At 40.5% G+C, this 25,264-nt stretch overlaps 1 protein-coding gene across 1 annotated transcript in view; it reads right to left on the reverse strand.

Moving 5' to 3' along the window:
- Positions 1-17,521: 17,521 nt before the first annotated feature.
- Positions 17,522-25,264, reverse strand: part of LOC121148972 (zinc finger protein 268-like) — a 28,629-nt gene continuing 20,886 nt past the window's right edge. The window contains exons 2-6 of the mRNA XM_040969362.1: positions 25,017-25,072; positions 21,855-21,981; positions 21,520-21,612; positions 20,881-20,941; positions 17,522-20,302 (exon numbers count right to left, since the gene is read on the reverse strand). Coding sequence (XP_040825296.1) covers positions 18,169-20,302; positions 20,881-20,941; positions 21,520-21,612; positions 21,855-21,981; positions 25,017-25,037 — 2,436 coding nt within the window. The 5' untranslated portion in view covers positions 25,038-25,072 and the 3' untranslated portion in view covers positions 17,522-18,168. The remainder of the gene's footprint in view (positions 20,303-20,880; positions 20,942-21,519; positions 21,613-21,854; positions 21,982-25,016; positions 25,073-25,264) is intronic.

Genomic DNA, 25,264 nt, shown 5'->3' on the forward strand with positions numbered 1-25,264 from the left:
CCTTTCTGAGGTCCTTCGGGTTGTCTCCTCCCAGAGCTGGGATGAAGACAAAGTTCACCCATTCTGCAGAGCGTGGAGATGCTGGCAACAGGGAAGACCACATGAGCAGAAGGATCAACTAAGGGATCTGCTCTGTGTCTTTGTACTCTAGTCAGATAATGAACACTGAGTACATTCAAATTGAAACAAACTATTGTGCTGGTGATGTTTTGTTAGCCAAACTCCATCCTGGTGTTTGATTAAATGAACAGCCCTCTTGCATACAAAGCCAGAGTCGAGTGTGTTCTGTTTGACAAACATTTCAGGATTTGTGAGTTTTTTGGTCAATTAAAACAAGAAAATCTCAATGTTCACCTTTGCAGTGGCGTATGAGTTAAAAGGTAATCTTACAGGCAATTACATAATTTTTAGTTAGGGTAATAAAAGCTGGATTTATCAAAAATGTTGCTAAGGTGATAGTACTCATTAATAACTACATATTGGTTTAGGAGATAAAATCTTCAACCAGTGAAATCAATGCATCATTGGAAAGCTTTAACAACAGAATAGACCAAGTGGAAGAAAGAATGCGTGACCCTGAGGACTAGAATTTTGAACTGACCCAATCAGGAAAAAAAAAAAACAAGAGAAAATAATAAAAAAGTATGAAGAATATCTACACAAACTGTGGATACCTTGAAGCAAACAAATATTCATATTACAGATACTTCTGAAGGAGAACCTGCTAAACAAAATGATGGTTGAAAATTCCCAGATCCTTACATCAAAGAATTGTAAAATTGTAAGGCTCTAAACAAGATGGAAGAATCCACCATGGGGGGGGGGAGCGGGTTTTGGGGAGGGGAGGGGGGAATCCCAGTGCCTGTAAAACTGTGTCTCATGATGCAATGTAATAAAAAATAAATAAATAAATAAATAAAATTATAAAAAAAAAACATTTAAAAAAAAAAAATTCCCAGATCTTGAAAGAAACATGGACTATCCAGATACAAGCTCAAAGAATCTTAAGCAGCCTTAACCTGAAGAGATCTCATTCAATGTCACAGAAGAACTCGCCACCACCAGACCAGCCGTATAAGAAAATCTCAAAGGTGTCTGACATTAGAAGTAATCAGGAAACACATTTCACTATGAAATTCACTAATAGAGCAGGTAGGATTCTTATCCAATCAATAAAATCACAGATCTTGGTTCTTATTTAATATTAATCCTAATCATCAAATCACAACCACACTATATACTGCCCAGAACAAACACACTTCACACATATACACACAGACTTAAAGCAAAGAGTTGGAAAAAGTTATGCCAGGGAAATGGAAACCCAAAACAAGCAGGCATAGCTATGCTGATAACATGTTGTGGTGCCGGCTGCTCTACCTGTGATCCAGCTCTGTGCCACTGGCATTTGAGGGTGACCAAAGATTGGACTCCTGCACCCATGTTGGAGATCTAGAAGAAGCTCCTGTATTCTGCCTTCAGATCTGCCTAACCCTGATTGAGGCCATTTGGGGAGTGAACCAGTGATTGTAAGACTTTCTCTATCTCTCTTTCTTTTTTTTCTCTCTCTAGCTCTTTCAAGTAAAAAAAAAATATATATATATATATATATACCTTAAAAAGTCAAGCAAACTTAATTTGCAAATAAAACCTAGAACCTATTGGTTGACAACTGAAGCACAGACTCGCCCCCCAACAAAAAGCCAAAAGAAACCCATAAGCTGGAGGATTGGGCACTGATCATTCCAAGCAACTGATTTCAAATGTTTAATCTGGACAGTGATCTTCCATGTGCATCCCAAAACAACTTTTTTTGAGAAATAAAATAAAATAGTCATACTCTGCAATGTGTGACTTTCAATATCTAGGAGAGAATTCACAGTTACTATGCACGTGATAAATATGTCTATGTGACTCACACTCAAAGAGAAAAGGAAAAGAAAAAAACAACAATAACAAAAAAAATCCCTAAGTTAACTTGTATGTTTTAAGTAGTTTGTGAAGTTTAATTCTTTTAACATAGCATGGGCCATCTATCTCTGAATATTTGAAAAAACTTAAAAATATAAAACAGAAACAATGTGATGGAGCAGTAAAGGCACTGGGTAAGTCGCCCACATTCCACATAGTACTGAGTTCAACAGGGAGGTGAACAACTCTCTTAAATCCATAGAAGTCCATATGGAGATAAACAGGAGTGTAAAGCCACAGAGTGCTAAGTCAGTGCAGGAGAACTGCAGAGTGGTATGAACAGGAGACCGGATGGCTCACCTAGATAAACTAGTAAACAGAAGAAATGGCAAAGGAAGAAAATCAACAGGGAAGTCATATAAACGTGAGAGAAAATTTAGGTGAACATTGGGGAGTTCTAACTGGTTAACAGAAACTTTTTGAAGAATTGAATGAATACCAGATTGGCCAGCCAAATGAAACTACGTGCATGAAAGATACAACCATGGGTTCATCTGTAGCCAACTGCATAAACAGAGAAGCAAAGAGAAATGTATGGAGAGTAACTCAAGCCTTCAGTAGACTGTGTCTCACACATTTCTGATTCTGTCTGAAGGTGACCTAGATAAACTGCATTCTGATGTAATAAACAGCAATGTGGAATTATTCACCTGTGATGTCATAAGGGACACTGTGATGTCATAAGATGAATTTTGATGTCATAACCAATTCTGATATAGTTAATTGTGATGCCCCAATGATCATTGTGATATAACATAAGTGATGTTATAAAATGCACTGTGAGTTCATAAATATTTTGTGATATAACAATCTATTATGATGCCACAAATTGCATTGTGATGTCATTATCAATTCTGATGTAATAAATGGCCATTATGTCATGACAGTTGTAATGTTATGAAATGCATTTTATGTTATGAATGTATTGTGATATAATTGATCATAATGTTATCAATGTATTGTGATATCATAATCAGCTCTGATGTCATAAATTGAGATTTTGATTATTTAATCATGTGATCTCATAAAAGGTTGTTATGTCACAGCAATTGTGACATCATAAAATGTATTGTGATGTCATAAATATGTACATTGTAATTTCATAAAATTGTGATGTCGAGCCTAGCATGGTGGCCTAACAGCTAAAGCCCTAGTCTTGGATGCTCTGGGATCCCATATGGGTACTAGTTCTAATCTTGGTAGTTCCGCTTCCCACCCAGCTCACTGAGGGTGACCTTGGAAAACAGTAGAGAATGGCCAAGACCTTGGGATGCTGCAACCACACAGAAGACCTGGGAGAGGCTCTGGGCTTCTGGCTGAAAAACTGCTCAACTCCGGCCATTACAGTCACTTGAGGAGTGAATCATCGGACTGAAGATCTTCCTCTCTGTGTATCTCCTCCTCTCTGTATGTCTGACCATGCAATAAAAAAAAAAAATAAATCTTAAAAGAAACAAAAAAGATTTGGTGATATCCTGTCTCATCTGCTGAGTGGAATATACTAAAAAAAATTGTGATGTCATATTGGCCATTTTGATACCATAACCATTGTGATGTCATGAACTGCATTGTGATATCATCATGTACTGTGATATCATTAGTTAGTGTGGTATCATAATTATTTGTGGTGTCACCAGTTGGCATTGTGATATCATAAATTACTATGATATCATAAGACATCTTGTAACATCAAAATCATCTGTGATATTGATTATTGTGACTTGGTAATCAATTATATTGTCATAATGAAACATTTTGATATCATTAATTAATGTGATATCATAAAAAATTATGTAGTGTCATAATTGGGCATTGTGTCTTAACCAACTATGATATTCTAAAGCACAATGTGATATACACATATCATTATCACCCTGATAATTATTCTTTGATGAGTAAAAATAAATGTCCATAGTTGGCTAGTTCAAAGCTTTTGTATGTATCTTTGAAACCAAAACACCTCAACTCTGGCTTTTTCCTGCATTTCAGTCTAGGGAACTGAATCTTTAATTTGCTCATTGCTCTTCACTTGCAGATTGCCAGGTACAGACTAGTCAAGGAGTGAAAAGACAAGGAAGGTTGTCCACGGCCATGCCACCATGAACACACCTGATCTTGTCTGATCACGAAAGGTAAGCAGGGTCAGGTCTGGTTACTACATGGATGGGAGACAAGGAAGGTTGCTGGGGACCTTGTGTTGTGCAGTGAAGAACATTAGTGCCCTGCCTCTATGATGCTGATGTTGACAGTGTACTGAGTTATTCAGCTGGTCCAGGGTCATGAGTTTGGAAGTCATTCCCCCACCAATTAAGTGCTCCCTCCTGCCCACCTGTGACTCTGAGAGGGGGTGATATTGCATTGTATAAACACTCCTCTCACACGCCCCAATAAAGGCTTATGATAAGGTGGGGCTAGCTCTCTTGGTCATGTACTTCTGTTGCTCTGGCACTCTGACTCTTGGTTGGGAGTCCCGAAGAGGTGAGGCCTAGCAGTAGTGGTATGTGAGCAGAGAAGCCAGGAAAAGAAAAATATCTGCAGCTTTGTAAGTGTGTCCAGGTTGCTCATTGCATATCTCAGGATAACTTACATTGTTGGGAAAGCTGAGACATAGGTCTTCAGCTTAATTGATGGACTTCAGAGTAAGGATGATTTGTTCCTCTTGGGGTTACAATCATCTGGATTGCCATATGGACTTGTGATTTGATATTTCTAATAAACAGTTATCATCAAGTTTGGTTAATAGACTCCTTAATAAACCTTAGACATGTCTGTCATGATCTTGTTTGTACCCTGCAGCAAGATTTACAGAGAAAAGGAGAAATAGAAAGATGTTCTGTCTGCTGATTCACTGTACAAGTGGCTGCAATGGCCAGAGCCTAGTCAATCAGAAGCAGAAGCCAGGAACTTCTTCTGGGTCTCTCACACAGGTGCATGATCCCAAGGCTTTGGACCACTCTTCACTGCTTTCCCATGCTGTTGTGAGTTAAGGGTTGATTAGTGCTCATTAACCTGGGCAGGAACAGGAACTGAGCTTGTGGCTAAAAACACCTAGACTAATTGGACTCATCTGTATCCAATATCCTGGCTAATTTAGGATGGGGTGGGGGGAGAGGGAAGAGTATATAAGTAAAGGTGAATGAGAAATAAAGAGAGACTTTGCAGACTTATACCATCACTGGTTTCCTGTTGGTGTTTCATCCCCAGACCCTCTCCGTGTCCATGTTCCTGGCTCTGCTGGCCAGAGCAAATGGCACCTAACATGGGGCATGTCACGAGGGACAATCTGAGGGACCCCTGGACCTACAAAGGTAAGTTTAGAATTAAAAAATTTTGCAGGGGAGTAAGTGATTTCATTCCAAGACCCTCTCCCTGTCCTAGGGCAAGAGGGGCAATCTGAGGGACCCCTGGAACTATGGAGGGGCATCTATGATTTAATTCCAAGAGCCTCTCCCTGTCCTGTGTCACAGGGATAATCTGAGGGCCTCTGGAAATCTGGAGGTAAGCTTCGAATGAAATATTTTGCAGAGGCATATGTAAAATTTATCATGGGGCAAGAACTCTCTAAAATGCAGATGATTAAGGGAATCCGAGATCTGCTCCACTCACAAGGCACTGACATTAAGTTTAAGGTCTCACAGAAGTTCGTTGAAACTATCTGCGACATATTCCCACGGTTTGCTCTCCTAGTGGCCACCTTTTCCCTCTGGTACTTGGTAAAAAGTGCTTTGTCATCCCCTCAAGCAGTAGTGCAACCCTTTCTTGAAAAATCATCCATAAGTAGGAGCAGGGAGCCACAAACCAGAATAAGAAGACAGAGGGGATCCCAAACCAGGGTAAAAAAGGAGAAGGAACCTCAGACAAGACAAAGTCTGGAGAAACTGCATGAAGAAGGTTTGTGGTCCTCTACTGAGGAGGAAGAGAAAGGGGAAGAGAATGCAAGTGAATCTGCCGAGGATCCTCCACCTGTGTAGCAAGTGCCCATATTGCGCGTGCTGAGCAAAAATTTCTTTTGGACAGGCATAGAGACTTCTGTGCTGCCTGTGCCATCAGTGTCATTAAATCTGGGTGCAGCTGTGAAATATTTATGGGAGCAACTTCAGCGTCTCTCTCATCAGTTGAGGCAGGATTAGCTATAGCCCCAGACAAAATACAACTTGTTTCTCCATTTAATTATTTGGGATTTCAACTTTTTCAGAATTATACTAAACCCCACTAAAATTTCCAAAGCCCAGATGTTTTTAGCCATCTTTAAAAAGGCATCCAAGAATTCAAAAGTTTCAAAATTTAGGGCTTCCTTTGGTATGCTTATGAGGCCTCAAGTATGCCAACAGATGAATATTCCATTTTGTGGAAACAATCAGGTTGATTGGACTATGTTAATATTATTGCCAAATGGATGTGACACACATCCCAGAATTTGGGAACTAAAGTATGTGCATGTTACTATCAATGCTTGCTCTGGATTTATTCTAGCTACTCCTCAGATAGGGAAATAAGTCAGGTATGCTCTAGCCCATTGCTATGCATGTTTTTCTATATTGGGAACTCCCAAAGTTATTAAAGCTGATAATTTCCTCTGCTATATCAGCAGTTAGATTTGTAATTTTGCTGCCCCCTCTATATACAATTAATTACAGGCATTCCTCATAATCCTCAAGGACAAGGTATTGTGGAACATGCCAACTGTACTATTAAGGATTACCTTATTAAAACAAAAAGGGTGAGTATAGAACTCCCCAAGATCATTTGAACCTTGTATTATTTATCTTAATTTTTCTAACATTGGATGCTGAAGGATGATCAGCAGCAGATCATCATTGGAATCCATCTTGGGAACATAAGTGTTACATGATGTGGAAGGATCCCTTGAATGGTCAGTGGCAAGGCCCAGATCCCGTCCTCATTTGGGGACGAGGATCAGTTTGTATTTTCCCAGAAAGTGAATATGGCCCACGGTGGATTCCTGAGAGGCTTGTCCGGCAAGCTCCTGCTGCTGAGTCTTATGAAAGCTCGGGTACTGGCCATGGTGATGGCATTTGAGTCAGAAGATCAATGGGACAAGCAAGTATATTACGCCTTTATGTAATATATAAGTATATTAGCATATTGGTAAGCACTGCCTTTTTGTCTTCTTCCTATGTGCAACAAGGTCCCAATATTTCCTGCCTTTTCTATGTTGCAGTTTTGTGGGGTATAAAGATATACTGAAATGTGCCCCCTATTCCCCTATTCATGGAAATTATTAGTTCAATCACTCCTCTGGATATTAGGACTCACTCACGTGGTTGAACCTTAGCTCCTTGAATTTTAAGCCCATATCTGCCTGTGTTATCCCCCTATTGCTGGGGTCCGTGTGATGGATGTGGAAGACAGGAAGGTGTGAAGAGCATTGTTCCATTGCAGGCAAGGCTGCAAGGAACTTCCTGCTGTGTGGCAAGGCCCTGCGGATGTCTCTACAACACCTGAATGCAGCTCCACCTTCTTTTGCATGGACACCAGACAACCCCATTGAGATTTCTGTAATCTATTTAGGCATTGTCTGCCTCTGTGGAGTTAATGTTTACTACCAATGTGAGCTTGGAAGTTGATGTTGCTGATACTGTTTTAGCCTTAGGGCTTAGGGTTTTCCCTCCCCCCACTGACCATATGCTAATCAAGGGTGCTAACTCCCCTTTTGATTCTATGATAATCAAGAGTGTTCTGTCTTCAGGTGTAGTGGGAATCTATTCTTTCCCTCTTTTTCTTTGATCTTTTAGGTCCCTCCTGTGAAGTTTTTCCTTCCTTGACTGTCTCAAGACCAAGCTGTAGAGTAATTGTGGTAGGAATGTGTTGCTGATTGATATGCACCATCTATTGAAAACTTTTTCCTAGCCAGGTGCCAGACATCCTAGCCTTAGGTGAAAAAAATGGCAGTTATCTTAAAGATTTATTATTTTTTTATTGGAAAGGTGAATATACAGAGAGGAGAGACAGAGAGGAAGATCTTCCGTCCAATGATCCACTCCCCAAGTGAGCGCAATGGTCGATACTATGCCTATCCGAAGCCAGGAGTCTCTTCCAGGTCTCCCACGCGGGTGCAGGGTCCCAAAGCCTTGGGCCGTCCTTGACTGCTTTCCCAGGCCACAGGCAGGGAGCTGGAAGGGAAGCGGGGCTGCCGGGATACAACTGGCGCCCATATGGGATCCCGGGTGTGCAAGGTGAGGACCCTAACCTCTGTGCCATTGTGCCGGGCCCAAATGGCAGAGTTATCTTTAGAAACACCCACTTGACCATGACGTAAAAAGTCTGAGTCAGAGTTTGACTGATTCTGTATAAATAAAGCGGACAGCTTTTGTGTGTCGTCTATTATGATGAAGTTCTAGTGGTCCGTCTCTTTCTTTGCGCCTCATCCACGCACCCTTCGCAAGTTCCGAACTCAGCTGGAGCTAGACTCCAGCACCCTATTTTTCTCTCTTATATGCAGAAAACATCTCTGAAGTGAATTGCAACAAGGTCAGCTGCACCCTAATAGCATGTTGGAATGGCAATGGCGATACTTCTGTTGTCATGTGGCTCCTGGAATCCTGCCTGTGCCTGTTATGGCTAACAGAAAAGCCTCTGTTGACCTCATAAGGTGCAAAAGAGACTTTGGCATAACATCAACCATCATAGCCACTGTAGCCTGACATCAACAGCCACCACCACAGCAGTGGTGACCCTAGGATACCCTACAGCTACCGCTGAGAACATGAACAAGCTTGTAGAAGTTACTGCACAAGATCTGGAATAGTAAGAGGTTCTGATGGAGGAGCTTGGGAAACTCGTCTTTTGGGACACAGTCCCTGCAGGTGAGTGCAGGAACCATGATAGGGAGCAACTCAGACCAGGCCAGAGGAAGATATCCACTGACATACATTTGGCATAAGTGGGGGGCAAACCAGGCTGAACCAGTTCACATCATGCACTGGCTAATCTGAGCACCAGCATACAGTGTGGGTAGGGGCAGTTTTGGTTGCAATAAAAACCAGTGCACATAATGGAATGCCAGGGTGGGGTGAGCCGTACCAGATGTGGTTGCAGCACCCAAACAAAGGTGAGAACCAGGAAGGGAGGGGGTGGAACCAGCAGGGGGAAAGTGGGCTCCACTGCTGGACAACCATTCAACTGGAGAGCATGAGTTGGGATGGGGGCAGACCAGACCAGGAAGGGCTGCAAAACTAGTGGGCCTCATGTGAGCTAGATCAGGGAAAAGCCAGGTTGAGCTGACTGTTCCTACTGGTACAAGCAAAAATTAGAGTAGGTGAGGGTTGGTTTGGCTTAGCCACAGCATCAGCTGGCAGAGGCTGGCACTGGAGACTTAATCTGTCAATTTCAACTCTAGAACCACCTGGAGAGTGCATAATCCAGGGGTGGGACTGGCCCAGTAGGGAAATAGTGGGCTCCTCCCTCTTGGGATATCATTCCCACTGGAGAGCACGAAAATCAGGACAGGGATGGACTGGGTTGGCTAATCAGAAAGGCACCTGCCAGTATGTATGTGGGCTGGATAGTAGGGATGATCGGGTTGAACTAGGCTTCAATGTCCGTTGACATGTACGAGAGATAAATAGGATGTGGGAAGAGACTGAACAAGTCTGCTGTACATAGTGGCAAGCATGGGAATCAGGGTAGGGGCAGGCCTGGTGAAGGTTATGGAGAGTCGCCCCAAATAGGCTGCAGCTCCCACTGGCTTGTGTGAGGGCCGAGTATGAAGTGGGTAGGATCAGGCTGGACTGCAGCAACCATCAGTTCATGTGGAAGACTGAGGTGGAAACAGAACTGATTCATCAATTGCAATGATCAGTATCTTTATAAGCTGATTGGGGTGATGGACTGTGCTGGACCCTGTACTAGCAAGCACACAAGAATCAGGTCTGGAATCACCTCAGACGGAGTTTCTTTGGAGATCCCTCTAACTGAACTGCTGATCTCAGAACCCCAACCATGAAGAGACTATGTCAGCCAGTAGATTCTGAATAGATTTCATCATGATTGGAACGGCAAGATTGGCAGCAATTCAGAACTGTTGAACTATCAAAAGTGTTTGAGCAGGACCCTTGGAGCATGCCTCACATCAGGGACCTGGGATGGGTAGGAGGCTGGGTAGGGCTTCTTCCTTTTTTTCTCCCCACATCCCAATTGCAGAAAAAAAAAATTGATGATATTAGTGTGGAAACAATAGTCTTACCCACTTTCCTGTAGCCTTTGACCCTTTGTACCCTAATCAACTAAAACTTTCAAGTTTAAAAAAAAATAAAAAATAATAAAGAGGACCTGAATTCCCTTTTTAAAAAATCGATAGGTTCCACAGATAGGCTCAATGCCTCCTCCCTTATTCTATATGACCCTTGGTCTACAAAGTCTGATCTCACTAATAAACTTTGGCTATTGATTACTAGTCGGTAGCTCACATGTATTATTAGCGTATTATTCCTAGGCTCCTTGCACCAAGTCCATAGCTGCTGGACAGCGAACAGGCGAATGGGGTGCATTTTCAAAGTTTGTTTTTTCTGTCTGTAACTGACCTCCAAGATAAATACGTTTTTGTAAAAGTGTTATATAGAGATGGTCAGCCCCTGGTTAACTCCCCAAATAAACAAATGTCTGGGCTCATCTGGTCTGAAATAAAGAGCTAGGATCTTCTGGGTCTCCCACATGGTTGCAGAGTTCCCAAGAACTTGAGACCATCTTCCACCTCTTTCCCAGGTAGTAGCAGGAAAACTGATCAGAAGTGGGGCAGCCAGGGCTTGAAACAGCACCCAGAAGGATGTTGGCACTGCAGGTGTCAGGTTTATCTTCTTTGTCACAGTGTTGGACCAGAGATTAATATTGAAACACACACACACACACACAACACACCTTCTTCTTCTTCTTTTTAAAGATAAACATTTATCAAGGAGAATTCTCCTAGACAAAAAGGAAGAAATGTAAGCAGACCGATGAGCAGTTCAGGTAGAACAGCTCTAGAGGGAAAGAAACATGGGTCAACTCCCCGCTGATATATCTGGAGAAGCAATGGAACATGGCCAATGATCTTGCATGCTTGCACCCATATGGTAGAGTTGGATGAAACTCCTGGCCCCTTGCCTTCAGATTGGCTCTGTGCTGGCAGCTGTTTCTCATTGGGAGAGTGAATCAGTGGATGGAAATATGTGTTGGGGGTGTGTCCCTCAATGTCTCGACTGTAACTCTGCTTTTCGAAGAAATGAAATAAATCTTAAAACAGGAAATGAGATAATTAAAATTACTTCCTCATTTGTAGGATTTCTCTTCTTGTCTGAGGAACCTCAGGATTAAAATCCCAACCATTTGTCAGCTCATTGCTACTATGAAACTGTGTGAGCTTGCGGGCCAAATGGCCTACGTGACCTGTAGCACCAATGGTCTCCAATTCTCATTAATCAAGGCCCACCTAAATCTGGTTATCTCACATGTGGCTCACATGTGGGTGGTTAACCTTAATTGCTGGAGGCACGGTCTGTTCAGCTGAAACAGGAAGGGTATTGTGTATTTCCTCCTCACCTTGCATGTTATTGTGAGTTGCCACTTTTCAACCTATTGTGGACTGCCCTGTGAATGTGCTATTTGGGGATGCACTCCAGTAAGGGGTGTTGGCCCTCGCTGGCCGGCTGGCCAGCTGACCTGCTGGTTAGTCGGCTCCCACTCTCAACCAAGAACCCAAGCTTGGACATGCCAAGCTTGAATAAACCATCCTTGTGTACTCCCATCAACTTCAGACTCCTGGTGATTTCTGGGGATCTCAAAATCTGGGCACAAAAACCTGTGGATGTTTATGACTTTGGTTAGACCTTATATGGAACATGTTCTGACTCTAGTAGGTGGCTCTTATAGTGGAAAAATTCTGCATCCCTTCCAGGGAATCCAGCTGGATCTTTTCAATCCCATTTTTCCTAGTCTATTCTCTCCTTCTACCTCTTCCTGCTCTGATATCTTTCCTGCTTTGCTTTCTTCTGCCTCTCCATCCTCATACTTTTATGTTTAGGTTTTATGGAATGCAGCATACCCTGTTTTTTCCCTCTTATATAAATAACAAGAGGCCATCTCTTACTTTGCTAATTCCACTCTGCCTTTTAAATACATGAATACAAAAAATAAAGTAATCAATGCAAATTCCTATGTGTGGTGTGCAGACCATTCAGCGCTCAGCAAGTCCCTGCTTATGGATGGCTACAGAGTTTTTCATCACAACCCTGGTAGTAGTAACTTTTTTCACTGCCATGTTAAGATTGTCCTTTCCTCTAAAATTCTTGGTGTTGAGATCTTTTTAGGATCTGTGAGATTTTTCTAGCCACATTTATGTTTGAAGCACACATTAACTCTATTTCTTCAAATACCACTTCTTTAATAACTTAAAAATAATGGAACTAATGAAACAGCAGAGAATTTTTAAAAATTCTACTTCAAAAGCAAAAATAGTGCTTATTATAAGATTAACAGCTAGACATTTCTTGGAAGCTACACGTGTGAGTTTTTGCAATTTAATTCCCTATCCAAAGCAAAACAAAAATGGCAATCAAGAATACTCTCCATTTGATTATAAAAGTACCTAGAAACATATAAAATAAGAATTTATCTTACCATAGTAGTTTATAGAGGGGTTATGCAGATCATATTACTGTGTCAACTTCATCTAGGAGCAAATGTTTTCATCTCTGTATCCTTTAATGATTTATTTTTAGAAAAGCAGCACAAGCTCATATCATGCTTAACTATCTGAAGGACTTCTACAAATAGCAACATTTATACTCCATTGCTTATATTTTTGTGTTTGGAATTTAGAGTGCTAAAAATAACAACCATGGGCCCGGCCGTGTGGCCTAGCAGCTAAGGTCCTCGCCTTGAATCTGCCAGGATCCCATATGGGCGCCAGTTCCAATCCCGGCAGCTCTACTTCCCATCCAGCTCCCTGCTTGTGACTTGGGAAAGCAGTGGAGGATGGCCCAAAGCTTTGGGACCCTGCACCCGTGTGGGAAGAAGTTCTTGGATCCTGGCTTCTAATCGGCATAGCATTGGCCGTAGCGGTCACTTGGGGAGTGAATCATCGGATGGAAGATCTTCCTCTCTGTGTCTCCTCCTCTCTGTATTCCTAACTTTCCAATAAAATAAACAAATCTTAAAATAAAATAAAAAATAATAAAAATAAAAACCAATTTTAACATAATAGACCCATTTACTAAACAGTTGCTTACATGAACTGTTTTATATTAAAGTAGCTGCTATATTCCAAGTGATGCACTTTTACTGCAGTTTTTAAATGGACCATTCATGAAGCAAATGGAGGACTCCTTTCTGTAACTTGTTAGGAGCCACAGACTTATGGGCCTTAGACTTGGCATGCCTGACAACCTACTTCACTGTAAAACCTTCCTTGGGCAAGCAGGGCCACAGCAAGCAAGGTATTGTGGCAAGAACACTCCATGCAAAACAAGCAGAACAGAACCTCCGTCCTTGTTCCTGTTCAAATAATTAGTTCCTTCCCTGTTTCAATGAAGATAATTAGTTTCAGGAAACCCCTTTCGTTCTCCTCCCCCCCTAGAGTAGGTATAAAGAGGTATAAGAAAGTATATATGAGGAATAAAATAAAGGGCATTGGCACTCTCTTTCACCAAGTACATGTGTCTGTGTGTTTCTTGGACCAGCAGCCCGGGGGCTAGCAGCCCAGTGTTCCCAGTCCACCCTCAGGGTTTGAGCATTGTGTCCTGCAGGTCGGGACAGTAACTGAAATGAATAAATAATACATATGCCTCATTTTCTTCAGGAAAGTAGTTTATGATGAACTAAATAGTTGAATGGTGTGGTGCAGAAATATAACTGAACTTATCAATGCAGAATCAAAGCATTGTTATACTTGTTTGTCTTCATGGGTGCGCTCCCCAGCAACAACATATTGTTGCAATAATTCTCTCCTCAATTCTGTCCCGAAACACTCCCTAGACCATTGTTGATGTTAAGTAAGGAACACCTGAATTAATTAAGCTTCTTTCAGCTAATCACTGCTTTTTTGCTTTAATCAATAACTGCTTTGTTTTCCCTGGAAATTGACCAAAGATTTATCTACTATCTTTGTTTAAATCACTTCCTGATTTTTCTCCACGTAAATTCTCTTTGAGTGGACATATCATTCTCAGAGACCTTTATCTGCTTACAAGCAAGCTAGGGGGAGAATCAAGATGAAGGCAAAGGCTGCAGACACGTTCAAAATCACAGAGAATCATTAGACAGGGTAAAGAACAGAGGACAGAATACCAACAAAGACAGGGGTCAGGCTGTCAACAAGGAGGTACCTGGAGACCCCTGGACACAAGGAAGAGGCAAGTATGGCATAGCAGTGTTACAGAGAACAGAAAACCTATCAGCCACCCGTGAGCTATGATCCAAATTCCAGCAACAACCAGGGATCTAGTGGTGGCCACAGACCAGCCCTTGCAGCACCCAGGTGGGAGCCTGGGTTGGCACATGGGGAGCTCAGGAGGTGGTGGCAGGCTGGGACTGGCCAATCCTGCTGAATACTTTGGCCCAACAATGAATGGGAAGGAGCTGCAGACTCCATAGGGCAGATTGGCGGTGGGTTGGAGATAACAGCACAGGGATCAAATGCCAGAGAGGACACATTTCTAGCTAGTCACATACAGCTGGTCCCACAGGGAGGACAGCATCAGCTTCACACTTTGCAGGAACTGTGTGTTCCCAAGATCTGAAGGCCAACAACACTGGCTTTCAGGCAGGGCCTGACCAGGTGCCATCTTGTGGGTTTAGACAAGATCAGCACCAATGATAAACCAGTTATCTGGGACAGTTGGCATCATCCTAACCCAGGACACCAATTGAACATAAAAACTGACTTGTAGACCTATAGCTAATACATCTTGGGAATCTGCACTAAGGAGAAAAATCCACCAAACCGATTGCAATGTCAAAAGTTAAAAGAAGTGACAGAGGCACAATGAATGTTAACGAAGACACCCTGGAAAAGGAGAAAAAGCCTCTACCACCCTCAGGGTCAACTGAGAACGATGTTGAAAAACTGGGGGACACAGAATTCAGAAAATCTATTATAGAGTTTCTGGCCAACAATGAGAAGTACATAATACAAGAGGAAACAATTAAAAAAATTTGTCACACTAGATATGAATCAAATGAAAACTGACATTTCAGAAGCTAAGAATAGATTGGAGCAAATTAAAAGTACAGTGGAGAGTCTCAAAAATAGAATGAATGAAGCAGAAGAAAGAATATCAGAATTGGAAGATGTTTCTTGTCACCAGGGGGGAACAAACAAAAAGCTACAAGCCAAGTTGGATAAACTAAAAAGCTATCCAAGAATTAAAACATACAAGTAAAGGCCCAACATTAGAACTATGGCAATTCCTGCAGGTGCTGAAAGAGAAAATGAGATTAAAGGTTTATTCAATGAAAAAAATAAACACAAACTTCCCTGATCTGAAGAATTGGAAAACAATATAAAGGAGGAGCACAGAACTCTCAACAGAGTTAACCAAAAGCAAACCTCACCAAGACACATGATAGTCAAGCTATCCTCAATTGAACATAAGGATAAAAACCTTAAATGTGCAGGTGAGAAAAATCAAGTGATGTATAGAGGAGCTTCAATGAAACTCAAAGATGACCTTTCAGAGGAAACACACACTCTCCCTCAATAATTTATTTGCGTTGAAAATAAATTAAATACATATATATTAAACATATAAACATATACATATTTCTAAAAAAGACAAATTGTCAAGATATTTGAAAATGATAGCCATGCATGGTAAATGAATGAACTCACATTTTAGTATTTATCCAATTCAGCCAGATTGATTGATTACTTTAAAAATAGTTTAGACTGGGCCCAAAGCAGTAGCCTAGTAGCTAAGTCCTCACCTTGAATGTGCTGGGATCACATATGGGCACAAATTCTAATCTCCACAGTTTTGCTTCCCATCTAGCTCCCTGCTTATTTCTTGGAAAAACAGTCGGGGATGGCACAAGTCTTTGGGACCTTCCAGCTACATGGGACACCTGGAAGAGGCTCTAGGTTTCTGGCTACGGATTTTATTTTAGATTTTGAAAACCAATGCTTTGAGAAACATTGCTACAAAGGACCACCCCCACAAGCATCAAGAGAGAAGCCGTGTAACTGTCCCTAATGAGATGCCTTTCAATATTGACAGCTATCCAGTGTTTCCCAGGGCAGAAAATTCAGAGGATCTGTGGCACTATGGGAACTGCTAATGTAGAGGAAACAGGGTGGAGGTGATGGGGCTGAGAACAGTACACAACAATGGGCTATCATCTTCCTGTGGCACAGAGACCTGATAACCATCACAAGCACACATAGACACATTATAAGCATGTCTTGTCCCTCTCTGTCTTTAAGAAAAGCAGGTTAATGCTTATTGTTTTATAAAGCGATGCATAATTCCTAACAGACAACACATTTACATATACTACTTACAAGGAAAAATCCAAGTTTCAGTAAAAATTGCTATAGGTTCTTTCAATCACTGAAAATATCCATTTACAAATTCCACTTTTAATCTTTCTATGATACATTCTAAAGAAAAAGAAAGTCAACTGGTACATCTACTATTTGCATGATATTTACATTTAGGTGACAATGAAAAAATGAGTCTTTTAAAATTTTTGGTTTAAAAAGTTTAGTATTTTTAATTTTTGATGACATTTACATTTTGACCAGAGTAGGAAGAGTGTAGGACTAGGGAACTGTGAGTGAGACCATTATTTTCAATCTTCGTCATGAGAATGTTGGGGCCTCATGCAAATACTGGCGGAAAGCAGTTAGAAGTGCACAAACTTCATTCTTCAATTTAACTAAGGCATTGGCTACATGCTACGTAGTGCATTCTGCAGAAAAAGTTACCTCTTGCACTTGGTACTCAGAATTTTGGGTTTGATAGAGCCTTGTACCTAAAGATTAAGTAGTGAACGTGGTCAAGGCTGTCCCAGATGAGAAACATGCCAATGGGCTGCACACTAAACATTTGACTTACAGCAACATCAGTCATGGCTTGCACTTTCATTTTTTTTTTAAAATCTGAGTGCAGAGGTATAATGAGAAACAGAGCCAGACAAATATCTTCCATCCATTGGTTCCCATTACAAATGGCTAAAGCAACAACTGAGCTGATATGAAGTCAGAATCCAGGAACTAGAAGTTCAAGCAAGGATACGAACTAGTGGTATTTATCTGGGAGGCCAGCACCTCAGATACAATCTTACTCTACAATGCTACAACACTAGCTCATTGTTAGGGTTGAAAGACTTAAGACCAAAGCTCATATGAGCAAAATGATTCATCTGGTGGCAAAAAACCTGCTTGTGAAGCCATGACACATGAAATCAGTGTGAATCTGAGCAGCAGTTCTGGCAGCTGACACACAAACTCCATTAGCCATCACCACATCCCAAGAATGTGATACCAGACAAATTTATGTGCCTGAGATATACCTGCAAGAGCATAGCAGCAGAGAAAGTGGCCAAGACTGATTCACATTTTCAAAGACATCACAAGAAAATCTCCACTCTGACGAAAGATACATTTTTCAAACCTGAGTATTTAGCATTACAGTTGTCACATGCCTCAAATAATAGTTGTGATTCCAATACTAGTCTGTAACAGGATGTAGGATGAGAGATTGTAAAAAAGCTATAACAGATCAGTGCAAATTAAAAAGATGGTACTTCAATCAAGTGTTATACAGTGATTATTCGATAACATTTTAAAATATGAAAGCAGAACTTATTCACATTGTTCACTCATAACAAAGGGACAACAAATACAGATTGCATGTGAAATACCTTACAGCACCATGAAGCCTGTATTCTGAAATACAATGATACTACTCATAATTTTGCAGATGTGTAAATAAGAGCTGTACATCTGCAAAAGCTTTTCAATACTGCTCATATTAAAAAGGTTTCTCTGTTGTGTGAATTTTATGACAGGTGATTAGATGTAACTTATGTCTAAAGAAAGGTAAGTGCTGGTAAATGGTTTTCCCAGACTCACCACATTTATGTTTTCATGTCTGAATTCTCTGGTGTCTAATCAAAGGCTTTTCAACATTCAACACATTTGTAAGGTTTGTGTGATTTCCAGTAAAATGCTTTACCACATTTACTACATTCCCAAAATTATTCCCTTGTGTGGATATTCTGATGTCTAACAAGAGATGACTGCTGCCAAAAGCCTTTCCCACAATAGATGCACATATAAGGTTTTTCTCTTGTGTGGATCTTCTGATGTTTGTTTAGGTAGGACTTCTGAGCAAAAGCTTTTCCACAGTGCTTACATTCATAAGGTTTTCCCCCTGCATGAATTGTCTGATGTGTAATGAGAGCTGACTGTGTGCGAAAGGCTTTTCCACACTGACTACATTCATAAGGTTTTTCCCTTGTGTGGATTTTCTCATGTTTGCTCAGGTTTGACTTCCGACAAAAAGCTTTCCCACAATCTTTACATTCATACGGCTTTTCCCCTGTGTGAATTCTCTGATGTGAAATGAGAACTGACTTATAAGAAAAGGATTTCTTACATTCACTACATTCATACGGTTTTTCCCCGGTGTGGATTCTCTGATGCATGTTTAGGTTTGATTTACAGAAAAAAACTTTCCCACACACAATACATTCACAAGGATTTTGCCCTGTGTGGATTCCCTGATGTGTGATTAGGCGTGATTTCTGGGAAAAAGCTTGCCCACACTCACTACATTCATAAGGTTTTTCCCCTGTGTGGATTCTCTGATGTGTGATTAAATATGATTTTCGGTGAAAAGCTTTCCCACACTCACTACATTCATGAAGATTTTCCCCTGTATGGATTCTCTGATGTTTAAGGAGAGATGAGCGACCACAAAAGGCTTTTGGACACTCACTACATTTATAAGGCCTTTCCCCTGTGTGGATTCTCTGATGCATAATGAGATCTGATGGCATGTAAAAGGCTTTTCCACACTGAGGACACTGATAAGGTTTTTCCCCTGTGTGGATTTTGCGATGTCTAATTAGGTATGACTTCTGACAAAATGCTTTCCCACACTCACTACATTGATAAGGCTTTTCCCCTGTGTGGATTCTCTGATGTATTATGAGAGCTGACTTGTGGCAAAAGGCTTTCCCACACTCTTTACATTCATAAGGTTTTTTTCCTGTGTGGACTCTCTGATGTAGGATTAGATACGATTTCCAGCTAAAACCTTTCCCACAGTCACTACATTCATAAAGATCTTCCCCTGTGTGAATTCTCTGATGTCTATTGAGAGATGATTGGTCAGAAAAGGCTTTTGGACACTCACTGCATTCATAAGGTTTTTCTCCTGTGTGGATTCTCTGATGTGTAATCAGGTGTGATTTCTGGCAAAAAACTTTCTTACACTGACTACATTCATGAAGATTTTGCCCTGTGTGGATTCTGCGATGTTTAATGAGAGATGACTGCTGGCAAAAGGCTTTTGGACACTCACTACATTTATAAGGCCTTTCCCCTGTGTGGATTCTCTGATGTATAATGAGATCTGATGGCATGAAAAAGGCTTTTCCACACTGAGGACACTGATAAGGTTTTTCCCCTGTGTGGATTTTGCGATGTCTAATTAGGTATGACTTCTGACAAAATGCTTTCCCACACTCACTACATTGATAAGGCTTTTCCCCTGTGTGGATTCTCTGATGTATTATGAGGGCTGACTTGTGGCAAAAGGCTTTCCCACACTCTTTACATTCATAAGGTTTTTTTCCTGTGTGGACTCTCTGATGTAGGATTAGATATGATTTCCGGCTAAAACCTTTCCCACAGTCACTACATTCATAAAGATCTTCCCCTGTGTGAATTCTCTGATGTCTAATGAGAGATGATTGGTCAGAAAAGGCTTTTGGACACTCACTGCATTCATAAGGTTTTTCTCCTGTGTGGATTCTCTGATGTGTGATCAGGTGTGATTTCTGGCAAAAAACTTTCTTACACTGACTACATTCATGAAGATTTTGCCCTGTGTGGATTCTGCGATGTTTAATGAGAGATGACTGCTGGCAAAAGGCCTTTGGACACTCACTAAATTCATACGCTTTTCCCCCTGTGTGGATTCTCTGATGTGTAATGAGAGCTAACTTGTGGCAAAAGGCTTTTTCACAGTCACTACATCCATAAGGTTTTTCCCCTGTGTGGATTTTGTGATGTTTGATTAGGTATGACTTCTGATGAAAAGTTTTCCCACTCTCAGGTACATTAGAGGCATGCTTTTTTCCAAATGTCATTGCATCAGGATTCCTAGGAAAAAGACACATTTTAAAATAAATGATGGTCTTTCCCTCTCGCCATTTAAGAAGCACCTCATTTCTGAGCTCTCTTCTGGGAGGTGGTTTGGCCCTTTCCTATTGTAAATACACTGGGTCACTTTCAGAGTAAAAGTCCTGTCTGCAACTGAATCCCATTTCTGTTTCCATGCTAAGTTGCAGAAAGCACCACTGAGCTTTCCTGTGTACATTTTCCCTGCCTCCCAACTGAAGATGAGTAAGATATCTGGGTCTTAGACCAGAACCATGTGGCTTGACTCAGCAAAGGGAAGACTTCACAAGGTCGGTATGCCTTTTGTCAAATGGTACTGAATCTATGGAAATGAATCGGCACCAGATGGTCAAGAATAAACATGGGCCCACCCACCCAACGCCTAGTTCTGGGTGCAATGAAAAGAGAGAAAGGAAAGGAAAAGAATTACATTTCTCAAGTTTCTTTGGTACCCTTTCCATTTCACATCATGTTTCAAGTATGGCCAGAGCTAAAATTAAGCATCTATGTAATGCAACTCGTTTTTGAGTTATTATATAATTTTTGTGATTACAACTTGCCTTAAGATTCCTTCTTGACTTTCCTGATTAGCTTCAAGCAGCTCATTCTTTTTGTAGGACTCTAAAATGAGGAAAAAAGAGTAACCATATCCATGAATCACAACTAAGTATTTCTGTTCAAATGCTCAAGTAAAGCTGATGAGGTTTTTTTGCAATTCTACAGAAGATTTTAACATCAGTAAAATGTGGACATTTAATACATTAATATAATAGCCTTTTTTTTTTGCATTTTCAATAACTTGGAATTTTTTATTTTATATTGATGGGGAAACAGCAGAAAACGTGATACAGAAATTCTAACTAAAGCTTGGAATGTCTTACATCCCATAATAGAACTACTTTGTCTCATCTTTGCTACTCTGCTTCCAATACAACTTCCTGAAAACATATCCTGGGAGGTGCCAGATGATGATTCAAGTGGTTGGGATCATGTAAGAGATCAATACGCAGTTCTAGATGTTTTACTTTAAGCTGGCAAATTTTAACAGCTGAAGGCACTGTTAGAATAAACCTAAACATGCAGACTATAGAATGCCTGTGTCTCATGCATGACATTAGCTGTCCTTTGGGAAGAAACTTTCCCAGCCAACATTTACTGAACTATGTTATCAACTTCCCTGCTCGTATGTGCTGACTTACCTGGAAGTCCCTGGTTTACAGAGTTTTCCAATGTCCAATGCACTGATTCTTGCTCCAACTTGAAGATCACATCAGGCTTTGCAATGTAGAACCCTGTTAAAGAGAAATAATGTAGACAGTGAAAGCACTAATTTGGGGACTTCAAGGAGAAAAGCGTGGTTCCAGGATTTTTGTCACAAATGGTCTAATAGGAATTATTCTCTGACAATCTGATAGATGTTCAGGTTCTTTACAGTCGTAAATACTAGTCCTATGAAGTCCTAAACTTTAAAAACTCTTTAGTTTGTCAACTGTACAGAAGATATTCTGCTTGGGCATGACAGAATTTCACTCACCCAAGGACAGCAGATTGCCATAGGTTTCAAGCATCACATCCTTGTACAGAGTTTTCTGAGCATTGTTCATGTGAAGCCATTCTTCCTGGGTGAAGTCCACAGCCACGTCTTCGAATGACAACAACATCTAGAAAAACATGTGTCTCCTCAGTCCTGGATCCTTACACGGAATGACTGGCAGTGCATTCTATATATGCTTAAGTTGCAACTTGTATGGACACAGCTGAATTTACAATCTATACAACATCACAGAGTAAAATGAAAATGAAAATATCTGCCCTGTATTATTCTGTAAGACAGTTCTCTCTAATGACTCTGATTCTAATTAACTGTTGAAGGCACTGGATATTATATTTGCCAGAAATATATACAGTCTTCAACAATATCTATAGTCTTTAAACACTAATACCAAAAAATGTAACCCATGTGAGAGTAATGTTCTGGATGGTCAGTATTTTGTATATCCTTTGTTTAAGCTCTTGAGAAATATAAAGTAGGTTTTTTATTCTTTGTTACTATTATTATTTACTTGGCATGTCTTGATTTATTTATCTAATGGAGTGTTATAATTGTGATTCTGAAATGAAATCAAAGTATGCGGTTTTAAAAAGTGGAGAGGAAGATGAATAGTTAATGCAGGCAGGAGAGAGGGTAGAAAAGGAAAATAAACTAAAATCTGTATTTTTGATATATGTAAAATTTGCTCACTACATACAAATGTTTGTATACGTATGTATGTATGTATGCACACTAGATAGAAACACTACATCATAACAGATGATGCCTCAGAATGACATAATTATGAAGTAAATGTGCCTGAAAACAAAGGCTCAAAAGACATGACACAAAGTACACAAAAGAAATGAAAAAATTACAGATAGTGTTAAAAAGTTTGTATGCATTTTACAGTAAATGAAAAACTGATAAAAATATCAATTACAAACATAAATGACAATATTTATACTTCACTCTGTGGATTATGACAAAACATACGCTGAACTAAAAGTCAAAAGTACAATTATTAAGGCCAGGGTGATAATGGTAGGCAAGGCAGAGCAGTTCAGGATGGCCCCAAGACTTGGGATCCTGTATCCACATGCGAGACCCAGGAAGCTCCTGGCTTCAGATCAGTTCAGCTCTGGCTGTTGCAGTCACATGGGGATTGAACCAGTGAAAAAAGAATCTTTCTCTCTGTATCTCCCTCTATTATCTGCCTTTCCAAAATATATATATATATATTTACATACATATATTTACATTTATACATATATTTAAATATTTTGCCGTTTAGATCTTTTTTAAGACAAATGAAGACTAGAAGATTTAAACGGCAAAATATTTATACATTATTTATACATTATTTATTACATACAATATTTATACATTATTATTCATTTGTCTTAAAATATATATGTATATGTATACATATATATGTATATGTATGGGTCATATGTATGACCCAAGACCCTAGGCAGACATCCACTGCTTTCCCAGGCCAAACTCAGGGAGGCTGATGGGAAGTGGGGTCACTGGGACACAAATTGGTGACCATATGGGATCGTGGCTCATGCAAGGCAAGGCAAGGACTTTAGCCACTAGACTATGGTGTGGGTACCATGTTCCACTTTGAATTCATTTTCCTGCTTTTGCCCTAGGAAGGCAACAGAGGCAACAGATGGCTCAACTCCTTGAACACCTCTGCCCATGAGTGAGGTCCGAAGTGGCTTCTGGCTTTGGCTTGCCTTGGCTGTTGCCATTGTAGCCATGTGGGGAGTAAAGTAACAGATGGAAGATCTCTATCTCTCTCACCTTTTTTCTACTGCTCTGCATTCAAATAGAAATCAAACATAATGCCACAAAGGACAGCTCTGTGGTTCAGTAGATAAAGCTACTGGCATCCCACATGGGCAATGGTTCATAGCCTGGATGCTCCACTTCTGACCCAACTCTCGATAACAGGCCTGGAAAGGAAGTGGAAGATGGATCAAGCATGTGGGTTCCTGTAACCAAGTCACAGACATGGACAAAACTTCTGGCTCATGGCTTCAGACTTGCTTACCTCTGGCCATTCCAATTATTGAGGAGTGACCAGCACATAGCAGATCTTTCTCCATCTCACCTTCTTTCTCAATAGCTCTGCTTTACAAATTAAAAAATCTTAAAGGAAAAGAAAGCACCCTGCAGTAGGAAATGGCATTGGCATTACGGCACTGCACATTCAGCTGCCATTAGCCCCATTTCCAATCCAGCTCTAAGCTACTGTACATTGGAAACAGTGACAGATGGCTCAAGTATTTGGGTGGGACACTCAGATGGACCTCCTACTTCTTCTCTTTGACATGGCCCAGCCCTGACCATTGGGACCACTTGGAGGTACAATCAGCACACAGCAGACAGGTCTCTGTCTCTCTCCTCTTTCTGTAACTCAGTCTTTTAAATAAGTAAATAAATGGGATTTATTTAAATATTTAACAAAAAAAATGTAGCATATGTCATTCTCCACAAATTCCTGTAGCAGCTCATGAATATACTATACCCTCCAAATGTTATTAGCCATCACACTATGTCAGCAATTCAAAAAAAAGCAAAAAAAGCCAAAAAAAACCCCACAACAATAATGAATATTACTACTCTAAATCAAATGTTTGAGTGTTTATTTTCAGGTTGGTACTCAGTCATTTTGATTGTATCATGTATAAGGTCTGCAAAAATCATTTTGAAGTTGATATCCCACAGTAATTAACAATTTTAGTTTCAAACTGAATCATGTACATTGAGGACCTGAGATAAGTGGGAGGCTGGGTGGGGCTTCTCCCTTTATCTCCACATTTACCCCAAATACAAAAAAAAAAAAAAAAAAAAAGAGAATGTGGAAATGATAGCCTTATACACTTTCCTATAGCTCTTGAACCTTTCTGCCCTAATTAACCACGTAAAGATTGTCAAACATAAAGAAAAAAAAAACTGAATCATGTAAATAATATGTCTGTCTTATGGTATCAGAAAACGTGGAAAGTTTCATTCAGCTCTAACGGCCCCGATGTCTTAGTTATGACAATTTTACCTTCTTTCCCTCTTGGTTTTTCATTTGATTTTATGAAACATCACAAAGCCCCTACAATACAATGTAAAAACAAGCTAAGAAGTAAACAGACAACTTACTGAAGGTGTGTTCGAAAGCATGTCTTGGAAGTAAGTGGTGGGCTGCAGGGCTACACCTGCAAGAGAAGGTGGGGAGAGGGAGTTAGGAATTGGTCTTGCTTGTTCCTAGCCCCCTTAGTGGCTCCTATTGTGCTAAGTAATGTCAAGACAGAAACCAGACACAATGGCTGGAGACACAAAAACCCTCATCTTCCCTGGGCAAGAACAGTGCTTTAAAGAGGACAGTGCCAGGAAGGCTTCCTTGAAAC

The sequence above is a fragment of the Ochotona curzoniae genome, unplaced genomic scaffold, assembly GCF_017591425.1.
Source record: "Ochotona curzoniae isolate NIBS_2020 unplaced genomic scaffold, NIBS_Ocur_1.0 scaffold_4701, whole genome shotgun sequence".
NCBI classification, from domain to species: Eukaryota; Metazoa; Chordata; class Mammalia; order Lagomorpha; family Ochotonidae; genus Ochotona; species Ochotona curzoniae.